Below are 16,926 nucleotides of genomic sequence, written 5' to 3'. Positions count from 1 at the left end.
CAAGTATATGAATGTATGTGTATACATGTTGACAGGAAAGTCAACTTTCTCAATGACCCAATATCCGTATTATGTTATATGTGTACATAATATACACATACACAATATGTGATATTCAATATTATCTATTCACTTATAATTTTTTCTATATATATCACCATAGTAACAAAAATTAAACAATCCTCTTAATACTGATAAGTATTACTGCTAAACTATGGTTATTTAATTTGGCAATTTAAGCAAATTGGTCATCTAGCAGATTGATCATTTGGCTAACCAGCTTCAGAAAAGTTTATTTCTAGTAAAATTAACCCTTTTCCTATCTTATAATGTCTAAATATCTTAATGAGCCATGCACTATAATTTGCATATATAAATTTTTAATAAAGTCTCATAAAATGAATGAGCATCTTTAACTTATTTTGTCCTTTAAATAGTGCTTATTTATATGATAAATAAATGTCCTAAAAATGAGCACACCAGTGAGACTTTAAATCGTGAATTATTAAAATAATTGAATGGGATAATGTGACAATAAATAACTAGATGGAAATTTATATGACCAAAAGGTCAACTTGGAACCAGAAAAAGGCGTTTATAGTTTGCATAATTTATTAATTAAGTTGTATTCATCTTCAGCATCTTCAAACCTTTATAATACAGATTCATCATGGGATTTGAATAGGAGGAAACATAAAAGGAAAATCCTGATCATTAAACCCATGTTTCTTTTGTAATATTTCAGAAATCTAACAAAGACCTCTTATTGGGGTGGTATTGTGGGCATGTGACCTGTGCATTTGCCTGGGGCCCCATGCTTGTTTAATGCTGTGTTGTCATGATCTTGAAATCCTTAATATTCTTTTGGACAAAAGGCATCCCATTTTATTATTTTTTCAGTTTGTGTGGGGCCTCACAAATTATGTAACCTGTCTGGTCTGGCCATATGGTTAAAAAAATTTTTTTAAAGACATTGATTAATCTTATTGATCTCTGGACTTATAAGCAAAAAGAAAATGGTAAGGGGTCGGTCGGTGGGAATGCTTACATTGCTAGAGGGGATAAGGCATTCAGCTGTGAATGTTTTACCTAATTTGGAAAACCAGCTGTGCTGGAGCCTGATTTTGAAACCTAATTTTAAGATATGTGAACAAAATGAAGTACGTAAAAAATAATAGTCTTTCAATAAATATTAGGCATCCTAAGCATTAAGAATATGGCACTGATTTTTTAAAAAAATCTCTATCCTTATAAAGCTTAATTTCTTGGTGGAATAGCTAGATCATTTGGTAGTTCCATTATTAATGGTTTGAGGAAACTTCCTGCTGTTTTTCATAATGACTGAACTAATTTACAGCAGTGTACCAGGGTTCCTATTTCTCTACACCCTTACCAACACTGTCTTTTTACTTTGAAAAACATCCATTCTAACATGTTCAAGGTGGTATGTCACTGTGGTTTTAGTTTGCATTTTTCTGATGTTTAGTTTTATTAAGCACTGTGTCATATACCTGTTGGCTACTTGTATGTTTTCTTTGGAGAAATGTCTATTGAGTGCCTTTCCCAGTTAAAATTAGATTGTCTTCTTACTACTGAGTTCTAGGAGTCCTTATATATTTTGTCTGTTAACCCCTTATTAGATGTATGGTTTGTAAATATATTCTCCCATTCTGTAGGCTGTCTTTTTGCTCTGTTTACTGTGCAGAAGCTTTTCCATTTGATGTAATCACATTTGTTTATTTTAGCTTTCGTTGTCTGTGATTTTGGAGTAATATCAAAAAAATTACTGTCCATAGCAGGCTTTCTAATGCAGCAGTTAAGAACTGCACAGAGGAAGCTGGATTCCATATAACTGACCAGGGTTCAAGTTTCAGCCTGGTGGCTGACATTCTAGGGATGTTCACATGCATGTGCCCAGGATCCTGATGGGATGGTGAATTGGAGGGAAAAGAACTGTAGCATGACCAGGACCTGTTAGAGTGCTTTCACTCTTTCTTATTCACCCCAACCCAGCCATTGTACACATACTTTGACATTAAAAAAATAAATCTGTTACCAAAAAATCATTACTAAGATCAATGCCATGGCTTTTCCTTGTGTTTTCTGCCAGTAATTTTATAGTTTCAAGTCTTATGTAAAACTGCTTAATGCATTTTGAATCAATTTTTATATATGGTAGAAAATGAGAATATGATTTCAAACTTCTGCATGTGAATATATCCATTTTTTTCCAGCACTATTTATTGTTAAGACTGTACTTTTCCATTTTGTGTTCTTGGCATCTTGTTGGAAATCAACTGACCATAGGCCCAGATTAGATAGCGCAATTTCAAGCAAAATGGACTGCAGTATTGGAAGTCACATAACAACTGGGCATTTGGATCCTTGGGTCCACCTGAGAACATATCAGGCATACACACAGATGCCCAAGATCCTGAGGATTTGGAAGGCATGGGAAAAGGGATCATAACTTGACAATCTCCTGTAGAGGATTCTCTCTCTTTCTCTCTGTCTCATGTGTATACACCCTAATATAGAAAAATGAACTGGTCATAATTACGTGGATTTTTTTTTTCTGAGGAAGAAGCAAGAATGTTTGAATTAAAGCTACTATTTTAAATTTTTGAAATAAGTGTTGTATTCAGAATATTTTGAAAAAAAAAAAAGTGATTAATGCATAGAATGACTTGCCTGGCAATTTTTGTCTTTAATTTTGCCAGAGGTTCATGTGCTCAGCTGGGGGCAGGGGAGAGAAAGTCAGAAAGCACACCCATAGGGAATGGCCACTTTGCAATCTCTTCCCCATCTGTTTCTCCTTTTGGGATTTGGGCATGCATGCACATGTACCCTGTATTTCAAGCTACCAGGTCTAGGACTTGAAATGTACAGTTCAGTGTAGGATCCAGCTACCTTAACCACAAGGTCACAGGCTGGTCTGGCATTTTTTCTTTCTTTTTTTTTTTTCTTTTTTTATTATGTCTTTTACTTCAAAAGAAAAAAAAAAGATAGTCAGCTAATTTAGAAGACCAAAATAAAGACTGACCTAGTTGACAGTCTCTGAAATACTTCGCCTCTATATTTCTTTTTGAAAAAAAAAAAAAAAATCTGTGAACATCTGCAAACTACTTAAAACTTTCAGAAGTTACCGCCATCTTGATAAAAGTTCTTTTCCTTCTGGGGTGGACATATTAAAGATATTGTCCTAGCCATCAAACCCAGTCTTTAAACTGGACTGGGAATTTAACTTGGTTTTATGTGGTCCCAACCTACAGAGCACAGCATCTTAGCAGTGCGTGCCACTGAAGCTGGGCTACATATGTACAACTTTTTAGATTTTTATTATAGTTCGATAAACTGGTGTTTTAATTTCTTAATAAAGGCAAGTTATAGAACTATTTAAGCAATATAGTAAGTCCTGTATTGTAAATTTGACTTTTGGTCATACCTTCCAAAAGCAATACTAATAATCTTCTTATTTTATACTGCCATTGTCTATAGCAAATAGATACATTGTTGATGGGCAACATGAAACTCTTCAGTAAGTAATGAAGTCATTAAGAACATTAATTGTAGAACTGACAAAAGAACCAGAGCACTCACTCACATACTGTCAGTATCTCAGCCAAACTGAGTGCTCAAGTCACACGATGTATACTGCTATGTGAATCACCAGCACATCAGACATGCTGCAGTTTCATGGACATTTCTATTTCAGTTTTTCTATGTTATGAATCTTGCACTGTCAAACCCCAACTTTGATATAAGTTGCTATCTAGAAAGGATACATTCTCAAGGATGTGCCCTCAACAACAAAAAATTAGGGTAAGAACCAAGATTACTCTGTTAGTGTTAAGGAAATGGCAATTAAAAGTCATTTATTACCACTTAATTTTGGTGGCCCCAGGCACAAAGTTGAAGTATTTATGTATGTGAAATCTGGCATCAGCTCTTGCACTCAAAACTACTTTATGAGCAGTACTGCACCATGGGTGCTGATTCTATCAGTATATGGTTTTGTTCATGGACTTTCTTTACCATTGTCATCGTAAGCCAGCATTCATTGAATGTCCACAGGGTTTGGCACTATATGTTTTATTTAACCTTCTTTACCATAGCAAAATGACATAAGATGAAAAGCAAAATATAAACATTACCTTTAAAAGTCCCTATGAATAGGAGGAGCATGTCAATGAAAATTATTTTTCTTTCATTTTGTACTAAGACTCACTCTTCTCCTTTCTTTCTCCTTCCCCTTCTTCATCTTACAAATAAGTGAAATAGAACTATTTCAGTAGTGTCATGCTCTGTCTAAATCAACTTCCTGTCTAAATTAGTGAAATTGGCTTCAAAAAGTGATCCTAGCAAAATATCTACATCTCATTGTAACTCCATCTGAAGCACATTCATAAGTCCTCACATTGTTTTAATTTAATAACACTTTCATCTTGAAAAAATGGGCTGACCTAAATTGGAATAGAGCCTGTTGAAACAATATACAACACAGTTGCAGAGCCTTAGGAAGGACCAAAATATAGGCTTCAAGTGCCCCCTTGTGGCTGCTGAAAAAAAAAAACAACAAAAGAAATATAATGTGAAGTTTAGAATAAACAGGCATAAGTTAAATTTATCCCCACTTATTTATCCAAAATAAGTTATCAAAATTCACTCTGTTAGACACTGAGGATCAAAAGATAAGTGGGATGCATTACATGTCACAAAAGAGTTCCTAGTAGAATAAGGATAAAAATGACTACGAATAATTTCAACTCTCCCTCCTATTACAGTGACATTTATTTTATTTCAAATTATGCTGGTCACCTTTATTTTTGTAGTTAATGATAATTAATATTAACTAAAATTTCCTGAAAAAGCATTTTCTACCCAAGTGTCATTCATGTACAATATATAAAACTAGAAAACACAGAATAAGTACAAATTTTTAGTTATTTCTAGGATAACAAGTCAATGTTGCTTTTTTGATTATTCTGTGTTAATAGTTAAGGTCCTATTTATTATTTTAAGATCATCATTATTAGGTCTATTATAAGGAAATAGAGGCAAGAGAGTCAGTCTTACCTGGTAATTTAGTGTTATAGACGAGACTAGAATCTGAATTCTGATTGCACACATGCAGTTTTCATGTGGTTTTCTTGTAGTTCATGCAGTGACTTGTGTGGTTTCTAATGGTAAATATGAAGGGTTTATAAAGTCACTGAGTAATGTGAGATCCCCATTTACAAGGGTTAAAACCACACACACACACACATACACACTGGATCATTTCCAACATCAGCTACCCAGCAGCTGTCACCATTCTCATAAGTTGGATAGAGCTTTTTATCAAGTTATGAAAAGTCCCATATCCAATTACCAATCCTCAGCATAAGCCAGTTCCTGGCTTGGCACTGTTCAACCAAATGATATACTTGCAATGCCAAAGCAAAGTGATTACATAAATAATTTAGCTGGGTCTTCTTTAATCCTATACAAGAGCTTACAGTAATCCTAATTAGTATTTTACTCACCCAGTGCAACCACATAACAGTAATCCTATTAAGTTTCCAACACTGAGCATGAAGGGGTGCAAGACTTTTAAAGAATGTATTCCTAGTTTCCATAAGTCAATGATGTAAGTCAAGATGTTCACAAAATTGGTTTATTTGAAAGATATCAGTGGTTTTAGATGCACACTACAAGGTATCCAAGAAACCTAATGGCCATGGGGAGAGAGGTGGGGAGAGTTCTCAGCACTATCATATTAAATCTAAGTTCCTTAGTACTTTAAATTGCTATGAAGTGTTTTCAACTGAGTTATTTTTTTCTCATTTCAAAAATTTTTTCTAACTTGTTTTCATTTTCTCATATTTTCTTTTGAGCTATTAAAATATATCTTTATGAAGAACTTTTGGCTTGTTTCCATATACAGTACTATGAAGTAAAAACTACCTATTTCTGACATTTCCTATGTACCATTTAAGTTTGCTTACTTTCAGATAATCAGTAACAGAAGAAACATCCCCATTATTCTTTAAAACATTGTTTCATAAGATGAAGGGAAACAAAAGCTCTTTGGGTAGGTTTTGTGGTTGTGTCAAGGGTTTAAAAAACTTTCATAATTAAGTCCAGTTGTTTCAAAAACTAGATTTGAAAATCAGAAAGTTGAAATTGTTCTTTCTGCCAGTCAACCAAAAATTAATGTGAAGCCTTTCCTCAATTACATCCAAATTTTTATGTTCTCATATATTCATGAATTCATTCATCCACAGCTAAGTATACAATGGTAAATAAGTCGTTTCCTCCCTGCTAGAATATGCATGCAACAGCTCAAGAATCGCTGTGTTGAAGAGACATATGCATAACTGCTTAATAAAGTGGTGGGGAATCTAAATCAGAGAGGAGTATCAAAATGTTTCAGCAACTCAAGCTGAATTTGGAAGGGTACATAGGAATGAAATAAGTAGGAGAGAAGGGCTTTCTAGCCTGATGATTTTCTAAAGTATTTAGGAATGAAACAACTTGATGCTTTTGGGGACTCAAAACAAGCCAATGTTAGATCAAAAAAGCCTGATGCTGATTGAATTTCAACCTGTACTGAGTTTTAACCAGGGGGAATAAAATGACCCAACTTCAATTTTATTAGTAAGGTCACTTAGGCAAGTGTGGAAGAGATAATTGAAGGCATAGAATAGCTAGAGCAAGGAAATATTTGAAATCTACTGCAACAATCTGGATTGAACTAGGAGTTAGGAGGGCAAGTAGTAGACAACTTATAGCCTTGCTATACTCAAAGTGGTCCTTAATCAGCAGCAGGACCAATAGGAATTGTCAAAAATACAGAATCTTGTGTCATAACCCTTACCTTCTGAATCGGCATTTTAACATAATCCTCAAGGTAACCTGCATGTCTGGGAAGTACCATTCACACAGAGATGACAGCAAGGGCAGTTATTGGGGGAAAAATCACATGGTCAGTTTGAATTGTTTGTGGAATATCCAAAGATGATGATCCATAGCAGTTGGGTATATGGGTCTGGAGGCTGGCATGAAGTCTGGCTTTGAGATGCAATTTATCAACCTGCTGGTATTTAAAGTCATGGTCTGACTTGAGTTTTTGGGGATTTACCCAGAAAAAAAGTATATCCAGTTAGCTGGTGGGCCCGAGAAGGAGCCCTAAAAAACACCATAATTTAAAAGTCTCATACAGCAAAAAGTACTTCACAAGAAACAGAAGGAACTTCCAGTGGTAGGGAGAAACAATATGAGGAAAGAGTTCCAAGTGGCAGGATGGTCAACTTTGTTTTCCCAGCAGACGTCACATAATAAATGTGTCCATTGGATTTGGTAATCTTGATGTCAGAGTAAAGCTAATGGGTGGAGGTTATTTCCCATGAAATTCTTTCTTGACCTTAGTATGTGGGGCTGCAATTAAAAGATTCTGCTTTCAAAGTTCAGTCGAGTAGAGTATGCAGAGGAGCTTGGTATGGAGCCAGCTTGCAAATGTTCTCTCTTCCACTAGATGATAAATTCATTGAAGCATAAGGAAGGCACATAAAGATGAGTAAGACCCAGTCCTAACCCTCAGAATTTATAACAAATAATAATAATTTTTAAAAAGACAAATAATGGAACACAAGATGGGCCATTACAATTTATAAAATATTACGGGGATTCAAAGGAGAATACACTATATGCAGATGATCAAGAAAGGCAGCTTACTTCTTTGTTGTTACAGAGACTTGCAAGTACGTACACTGTATTAATTGCTGACTTTTTCTTAATAAACTTGGTGAATTTGTAATAAAGACAAAGTCCTATTTCAAAATCCAAGCAAACTTCAAACTCATTCATGAGATATTTATTAAAATAACACATTTAGGGAAAAAAATCAATACAATGTATACATCATTACTGAAAACTGTATACCATCATACAAAAAAGGATTTTATTTTGGGAAATTGATTTCTAATTTATGGCAAGTTTTACTTTCAGAATAAACCACAGAACAACACAATCTAATTCAATCTTAAAGGCTGGCATGCTGAGCAAGGAATGTTCTTATTCTTTGTAGGAGCTCCTTCTTTACACTGTCAGGTACCAGGGCTGAAATACAAAAATAAAAATGTAACAGTAAGAAGATTATAATACGTATATGTCAATTTAAGATGTCAAACTATTCAGAATTACCAATACAAAAATCGTAACTACTACTCATGGTGCAATAAAAAAACAGGTAAAGATTCTGGGAAAAAATGGTATACTTGCAATTCATTACTTTAATGAACTATCCAATGCCTAATGAAGACTAAGAACACAAAAGGAAAGATCTGCTTTTACCTCTCTTCTTTATTTGCTCTTTCTCTAACAGGGGAAGAACAAGAGACTGATATATCCAAGGTACAAGTGTTGAAGGAGAAGCAACGGATAATTTCTACATGTATAACCAGTTCCTAAACAATGTTAACAGATTAAATATAAATTACAAAAGAAAACAGAAAAAAAAACAGAGAAAATTATTTTAAAATATAATTCATAAGGGGAACAATAAATATTACTTGTTTTTTTCTTTCTCTCAGACATACTTGAAAAAAAAAAGTCATATTTTAAGCTGTAAACAGTTCTAAAGAGATGGCCAAAGAGAATCATGAGATTCTATAGCTTCTTCTCAGCTGGTAGTCATTTAGGGAATGAGATTTCTAGTTAATAATTTTCAAAATTACTTTTTCTTTTTTTTTCAGGTTTTTGCCATAGGGTTCAAGAGACAGAAACAGTGAGAGGGAAAGTGAGAAATCACCCCTGAGGGGTGATGGCCAAGTCACAATACCCTTTTCTCCATTCTCCTCTTGGGATTTTGGGCATATACACACACAACTGACGTGATTTTCAAGCCACTGGGTCCAGGACTCAAACTGCAGTCAGCCATGTAGAAGTCCAGTGCCTTAATGACCACGACACCTGTTGGCCCCCAAACTTACTTTTTAAACTGAAATTTTTTACTTTTCTGTGAGAAAACAATTTACAGGCCATCTAATTTATAAGTACAAAAGAAAACTAACTTTCTAAAAATAAATGAAAATAACATAGGCACATCTGAGATAAGGATAGTTTGTTACTCAATATTTGGTACCCTTCATCGGTGTTAATATTTCTCATCTTTCCTTTCTGCTCTGTAAACAAGGCATTACAGGGAGAAATTAGGAAGGTGGTTGTGAATCTTAAGTATGGATTTCTCTGAACATGAAATTATGTAGCTACCCAATTCCTAATTAGACATTCAAGAAGACAGACCTTCATTTAATTTTAATAAGGAAAGAGAGTGAAGTAATGACTCAGGGGCTAGAGTAAAACCATTAATTATTAAATATTTAGGGACAGACAGGCCACATCTGATAAAGTTTATAAATCCAAACTTCAGGTATATTTGCCTCTATAAAATCCCACACTTAAAAAATAATGTCTTAATAACCTTATCAACTTATGTCAGTACACTGTTTTAGAGTGGTCAAATATTTCACACTTATTTGGTCTGTTATTCAAAACTAAGCAAGAGAGCCAGGTAGGCAATTATAACTCTTCCCACATAAAAAAGAATTCCTCCAGAAATTTCAGAAAAGATACTTTTCCTTTTGTAAAGAAATTCAAATCCACAAGAGGAAAGAAAACCATGTCTGCAGCACATTTCCTTTGACACAATTTGTATCCCTTACCTCTGCCTTTTGGAGTGATTTCAGCCACCAAGTCATCAACAGTAACGTGTTCTAGTCCTTTTTCTTTAATTACCTCTTATGCAAAAGCAAAAAACAAATCATATCATTTAAAATCATTATCTGTAAGAAAGATTTTCATAGAGGAAGGGTTAAGATCATGTTTTTAGAGTGCAGACTGGTCTTTAAAAAAAAAAAAAGAGGGCACTTTTTTCCCTAATAAAAATTCAGTTCAATTTTACGAACAATAATTATTCTCCAGATAGATCAGAATAAAGTCTGTTCTTAGCTACATAATCTGTGACTTAGAAAATAACACTCAAGAATGAATTTGAACTACAATGTTCAAATCCAACATTTGTAAAAAGCTAGATACTTAAAACTGCACTGATCTTATTTCATTACCATCATATTGGCTCTTACATGTATGGAGGGGGAAAAACTCTTATTATTATTTGAATCTAACTTGTAATTTCATAGTCAAAATTAAAATGTAGAACAACTCTTTTGCTATCCTATTTTTCCTTAGCTGGACCAATATAAATATGAGGAAATATAACTAACATTTACTGAATCAGTATTAGATGTTTTATACAACTTAACATGGGCAATATTCTAATAGGCTAGGCATTTTTTCCCCCTTCACAGGTGAGGCAACTGAGGCTTAAAGATTAAATAACTCATTCAAACCTGAGTTGAAATCTAGCTCCAGTCTCTTACCAGCAAGGTCTGGATGACCTCCAAGTCTATGCTTTTACTGATTTGCCACACTGGCTTCTTATAGCTAATGTATATATGGTCTCTGATTTTTCATTTGTAGAAGCCATTATAATACAATGGGATTCATTATAAATACTCAGAATTCTATTATACCAAAAGCTAAGCCAGAAGGGGGTGGTGGGGGGTGGGGGTTGTCATCTTAGTGACATGTGGAATCTATCAAGTAATATCATCATCAATACCCAGCTATTTAATAAGCTTCCATTCTACAGTTACTTTGTTTTTTTAGTTTCTAACAGCTTTCACATGAATTTTTCGAAATAACACTATTAATAAAAGGAGTGATACAATTCTCTAAGTCTGCCACCTTAAAATGCTCAATATGTATTAAGTTTAAATATATTAGGAATACTAATGTTACTGTAAATATGGGATGCCATACTCTGAAGTCAGAAAAATCTTGTATAACTACTCTTACCTCACTCATTTAAAGAGAAACCCAAAAGAAATTCCTAAAAATTTATGAATCCTTTTGCATATATCATTGAGAGGAGGAAACCATTACTAAAAAACTGAATTTTCTATTTGTTTAAAATTATGTTTGAGCACTCAATATATCTTAGAATACTTTTCTTTTTTCCCTTAGTGGATCCCAAACCAACCCAGGCCAGAACAATGAAATGAAATTAGTTTATCTTCTAAATGAAACTGATTACCTTTACAGTGTGCCTTCAATTGATCCTTCCAGCCACATTCAATTAATTTAGCTCTCAGCAACTCTTTGAGGCTGTTGAAAAGAAATGTTTTCAAATTAAACAACAATGTTTAGAAAAGAATGTCTGAAGAACAGATTGAACTGAACTAAAAATTTTCTGCATTGTAATCACAAAACTGTCTCCTAATCTTGTTTCTATCACTAAATAGTTCTTTGATCTCATATGAGCCATTTAAACCCTGGGCCCAACATTTCATCTGTGCCTCATCTGATGAAAAAATAAAGTATAAAGTGAAAAGTGATAAAATACGATCCAAGAAGCTTTTTAGTCCCCGGTCTTTTCACATACTTTCTATTTCCATCTACCAACAGGGATATCATGGGTTTTGTACAATTTCTAGAGGGTTTTATTGAACTTACAGCTGCTATATCTCCAAAATCTTCAAATTCCAAAATCCATTCTTATCCTTTACTTCTCATACTTCTTGCAGTATTTCTCTCTCTAATCTGACACACCGCCTCTTCCTTTAATCCCAGCCTATTAAGGTCTTTCATTGATTCTAGGACCATTTATCCCCCCTACATTTGAACAATTCAGTAACTGACCTGCCTATCATAATTAGCAATACCATATTTTATCCTTTTGTCATACCCATTCTTACAAATCCTCCACCTAAATCATTTAGTAACTCAGTTTAAACATGTCACATCTCAAAGCAAATGAATTCTCTTTCTGTGAAAAACCACTTGTCTTTTGATATTCCCAGATACCTACTACCTCACATTTTTAGCTTGATACCCTTTTAGATCTTTTGATCTTAACAGGGCCAAAACCCGACTCTGGATCTTTTCCCACTCCATCCTGTTCTCCTCCACAGAATGGCAACTCCACACTTCTGGTTCTTCAGATCAAGAACCGTAGCAGCATCTTTCCCTCAGTTCCATGTTAGCACTATATTTCTTAGCTATGAGCAAATCTGACTGGTTTCAGCTCTAAAATACATACTTAAAATGCAAATGTTTCTCTTCATCTCTACCATTACTATCCTAGTTTGGCCATCTTTTGTCTAAGTTGCCTCCCTGCTTCCTTCCTTATACACTTCATTCTCTTTCCACTTTTCAAAACCCTCTAATGCCCTCCCAATTTTCTCACTACAATTCCAAAACTTTAGCCTAAGTGATCCTCCATGAACTGTCTTCTCCCCAGCTAGGCCTTCACCCTTGTCTTCTATGTCCCTCACCCAATTTGCTCCTTAGCTTCCATGTGCTCCTCAAAAATACTAGGCAAGGACCTAGGCTGCTGAAATCTTTCTTCCTTCCTACTCTCCTGATCTCTTACCAGTGAAGACTTCTCTCTCTCTCTTTTCAATCCAAAATATCACCCCTCCCCATAATTCTCTATTTTGGTTCCAGCACTCATCACCATCTTACATATTATGCACTTACTGTCTTTTCCAGTTATATGCAAACACCATGGAAGTCAGATTTAAGTTTGTTTTACTAAAATTCTAGCACTTTAATTGGGCGTGGTGCACGACAGAAACTCAGTAACTATAAGCTGCATGAATTAAAAGGTAAACCAACAAACAAAAAATAGCAATACATAGTCTCCAATGATCATTACTGGCAGCACTATTCGCTCAAGTAACCCAAGGCACTGTTAGATGCTTCCTTCCTCAATTTCAGAACTGTTTCTACTTTTTACGAAAATTATAAGTTCTCCTTTCTCCAGTTTTGCATTTTTGACTAATATAATCTCATTTTTCTGTCTTGACCATTTCAAGTCTACCATCCAAAAAGTCAGAATAAGATTCCTAAAGTATAAATGTGATCTAGTTATTCCCTTTCTTGAAATCTTTTAATGCCTCTCATTATGCAAGGATAAAGATATTTCTGTAAATCCCACGGTCCATTTTCCTGCTCTGACAACACAAACAAGCAAGCAAACCAACCAACAACTGTGCTACTCTCAGTGTACGACTACTGGTAAGGTTCTAGCAATGGAAATATGGCCTTGGCAAGGCTAATCATAACTGACTTCATACCTAAGTGAGATGGAAATCAAGGTAAGTCTTTTGCCGAGAAAGGTAGTCTGAACTGGTATAATTTGAATTTTGAACTGTTAATCTCTGCCATCAAAGGGTAGAGCCTGCTTGAGAACAGAGCCAACACAGAAAAGAAGGGCTGAGAGAGAAAAGGACAGACATATTCTTGCAACAATTTTTTGAGTGCCTGTATCTAGTAGTGTTTGAACCAACCTCAAACTCGACATTTTAGTTAGATGAACTTCCACATTTCTATTCATTATGCCAGTTTCCAAGTTCATTTTCTATCATTTCAACTAAAAGAACTTGTACACAAAACACACACATCTCCTGTTCACTATACCAGCTACACAGTATTCACACTTTTTTAAAAGTAAGAATTATGTTATTTAACCTTACTATTATTATTAGTTTTAATTTGACCAGAGAAAAAGAGAAAGCAAGCAAGTTGCCAGGTCCGAGACTTGAACCACAGCCAGCCATGTGGGAGTCCAGCGTCTTTAACCTCTAGTCCACCTGCTGGCCCCCATGCTATTTTTTTTTAAGAGAGATTTTTGCTATAGGGTGTGTGTGTGCTCACTGGAGAGGTAGAGACAGAAAGACAGAAAGCAAGAAATCAATCCCTGCGGGGATGGCCACACCGCAATCCTGTCTCCCCTCAGGATTTTGGACACTCATGTACAATCGCTCAGCCTGAGTTTTAAGCTGCTGGGTCTGAGTCTCGAACCATGGTCAACTATGTGGGAATCCAGAAACATAACCATCTGCTGGTCCTGACAGTATTCACACTTTACCCTATAGATTTCCCTTATTATTTTTCAATTCCTAAAAAATCATCAAATAGTACCAAAGCTCTGTGACTTAGCACATTCCATTCCCTCTGCCTAGAATGTCTTCTCCTTTACTGGCCTGGAGAACAGCTAATTCTTTTTTTTCTGTAAGATCTCATCTGATCATCTTAACCCCCCAGATAGAGGTGAAAGGTTCCTCTTTTTCTTACATACACAGACATATACACACCTTTTTCTTACATATTTTGTCACACTGCCTCTAGAAACCTTTGATTACTTGGCCCTTTCTTTGTACTTTCAAACCTGTTCATCCTCCATATATTTACTTGGCCAATTACCCGCCAGGCATATCATCAGATGTTGGTTATACAATGGTGTTTCTGTTGTCAATGAACTTAAATTACATTGGATGATACAAATGAGCTAAGTAGGGAGTTAGAATACAATGTGATTAAATACTATGGTGGAACAAGGTATTTGTGATTTAACAAACAAACCCATCGATGAAGCAGTATTTAAAGCATGACCTGACAGAAGAGCTAGAATTAACAAAAAAATCAAAGAAGTTTCACAGAGTAGGATTAATACTGGTAGTAGTAGCATGCTGCCCCAACAGCATGGTAATAAAATTGGTTCTATCATGTTTTCTCCGTATTAAAACCTAGATAATATTGTCTTCAATTAGTTATTTTGGTATATATTTTTTCTTCTCCACTGGAGTACACATTCTTTGAGAGGGAACTGTTTCTTGCTTATCTTTCTACATCACCCACTTCCTTCCAAGCCTTGCAAGAATGACTAGACCTAAATTTTTTTTTTATAGATATTAGGAGTGGAATTTTGGTCATTTCAATTTCCTGTAATTCTTTTTACTGATATGTTTCATTCCTTAATATTTACACTTACATGATGTAACTATTCAAGATGACAAAATGTAATTTAGTAAGAGAATCTATTACTTACCGTTCTCTTTCTCCAGTTTCTATCAACTTTTGGTTAATCGCTGCTCTCATCTGCGCATCTTTGTTCATCTTGCTAACCTGGACATCAACATGTATTTTCAGATACAGAATATTTACAAAGACTTTTCTTCTAAATCCTCTAGGTAAGCATCCTAACATGTTTAATATTCTCTCTATCCAATGAATGGGTAATAAATTTCAATAGCATGTTAACAATATCATTACTTTTAATTTTACTGTATCCAAGGAGTTAAACTGATGAAGTAATTTCACAATCCCCTTCCCCCATATACCCTTTATTAATGAGTCTTTGGATCCCAATAATTATATAAACATGTATTAAATACTTATGTGCCTAATACTGGGCTAATGCTTCGTGTATTTTATCACATCTAATTCCCAGAACTTATTTTCTGCTATACATTATTAACCTAATTTTATTTTACAGATGAGGAAACTGAGGCACTGAGATCTGAAGTAGTGAAAGCAGAATTTGAACTCAGGTACTTTGACCCCAGACACCTCCCCCCATACACTTTAACTGCAAGTAACTCATTGCTGATCATTTCTGCACCTTAACTGCATTCAAAATTTGAGGGAAGCCATATAAGCTAAGTATCGGTAGAAGATTAGACACTATTAATAAAAAATGAAATGAACAGATAAGGATCTAAGTACTTTACTCTTAACTAGGATGTATCCTAAAGTAACTGTTAAACAAGACATGTCAGACTGTATGTACATACACTGCTGGTGGGATAAGGGGAAGAAAAATATAAAAACTCATTCCTAACTTAGAAAATTTTCAATTTTCAGTAAAAGCAGGCAACCAAAACCAAAATGATTTTAGAAAGTAGATTAGGTTTTGGGACCAGCAGTTAGCATAATGGCTATGTCACTGAACTCCCATGTAGGCGACTGTGGTTCGAGTCTTGGACCCGATGGCTTAAACTCACGGCGGTCGCGTGTGCGTGCGTGCCCAAGATACCGGGAGGAGAATGGAGGAGAAGGGATTGCTGCGTGGCCATATCCCCTGGGGGATGATTTCTCGCTTTCTGTCTCTCTGTCTGTCTCTGTCTGTCGAGCAGGCACCCTATGGCAAATACATCTCCAAAAAAAACAAATTAAGTAGATTAGGTTTTTACAGCATTCAAGCCATTTAAAAGTTTAAATAAAATAAAACATGAAATGAGTTAACATTTCCTCACTTCATGTGTCACTAACTTGAAAGACTACTTTTGTTGTCTCCCATCTCACTTACATGAAAACTCAGACCGGCCATGAGTTGTCAGTTAGATTTTTATTTTCTTTGAAGGGAACCGGGGAAAGGAGGAATTGAGAAAGAACTAGGAAATGCTTGCTTTTGTAGTTGGAGGTCAATGTTTTCAAGTATAACTCCTAAGTCTAAGCAGTATCATTTATGGCATAGTGAACTTAAATCACGCCTTGGCTCCTAAAATACGGATAGTGACCTTGGACAAATCACTTAATTTTTAAAGGCCTCAGTTTTCTCACTGGTAAAACAAGGGCGCTAGGGGATTCCCTCCCAGTTCAGACATTCTTTTGGAAAATGGAATGGGGCGGAGACAGAGGGAGAGGCGGGAGGGGAGGAGCTAGAAAACAAAGCGAAGACTGGCTTCAGGCCAACTCCGGTAGCACGCCCTGTCGGAGAGCCCTACAGGCCCGCGAGCGCGGGTCGGGGAAGCTAACGAAAGACAGTACATCGAAAGGAGCCTGGGCTGGGCCCGGGTCCCGGCCCTGAGGACCACGGGCATAGCTCACCACCATCACCGCGGGCGAGGGCCGTCCCTTCCCAGCGACGAAATGACCCTTGCGCTGACGACCGTTACCTACCACACTCTTCGGCTGCCCAGACTTAGACCCTCAGTAGCTCGGGCACCTAAGCACACAGAAAGCTAGAACACGCATTTCCGGGGCGGGGTCTCGCCACCCTGCCTATAAAGTGAGAATTTAACTAGCGCGGGCCGCCTC

The 16,926-nt window shown here is 35.7% G+C and overlaps 1 protein-coding gene across 2 annotated transcripts; it reads right to left on the bottom strand.

Annotated features, from left to right (window-relative positions):
- Positions 1 to 5,642: 5,642 nt before the first annotated feature.
- On the bottom strand, positions 5,643 to 16,885 carry ENY2 (ENY2 transcription and export complex 2 subunit). Of its 2 annotated transcripts, none has more exons than XM_006167931.3 (5): positions 16,789 to 16,885; positions 14,936 to 15,012; positions 11,138 to 11,208; positions 9,705 to 9,779; positions 5,643 to 8,100 (listed from the first exon to the last, which is right to left on the bottom strand). In XM_006167931.3, exons 2-5 carry the CDS (start codon positions 15,001 to 15,003, stop codon positions 8,024 to 8,026), a joined length of 291 nt encoding a protein of 96 aa, XP_006167993.1. In that variant the 5' UTR covers positions 15,004 to 15,012; positions 16,789 to 16,885; the 3' UTR covers positions 5,643 to 8,023. The 2 variants fall into 2 exon arrangements, with proteins under 2 accessions (XP_006167993.1, XP_006167992.1); XM_006167930.3 differs by having other exon boundaries at positions 16,717 to 16,880.
- Between the last annotated feature and the right edge of the window lie 41 nt (positions 16,886 to 16,926).

This window comes from Tupaia chinensis, unplaced genomic scaffold (genome assembly GCF_000334495.1).
Source record: "Tupaia chinensis unplaced genomic scaffold, TupChi_1.0 Scaffold145257_1, whole genome shotgun sequence".
NCBI lineage: Eukaryota > Metazoa > Chordata > Mammalia > Scandentia > Tupaiidae > Tupaia > Tupaia belangeri.
Note: the sequence above shows the minus strand (reverse complement) of the source record. Positions and strands in the feature narration are given on the sequence as shown.

Coding starts and splice junctions, on each gene's coding strand:
- ENY2 (XM_006167930.3), bottom strand. Junction 11,209..14,935: donor GAAACTGGAGAAAGAGAACG/GTAAGTAATAGA, acceptor TCTTTTCAACAG/CCTCAAAGAGTTGCTGAGAG. Junction 9,780..11,137: donor ATTGAAGGCACACTGTAAAG/GTAATCAGTTTC, acceptor CTTTTGCATAAG/AGGTAATTAAAGAAAAAGGA.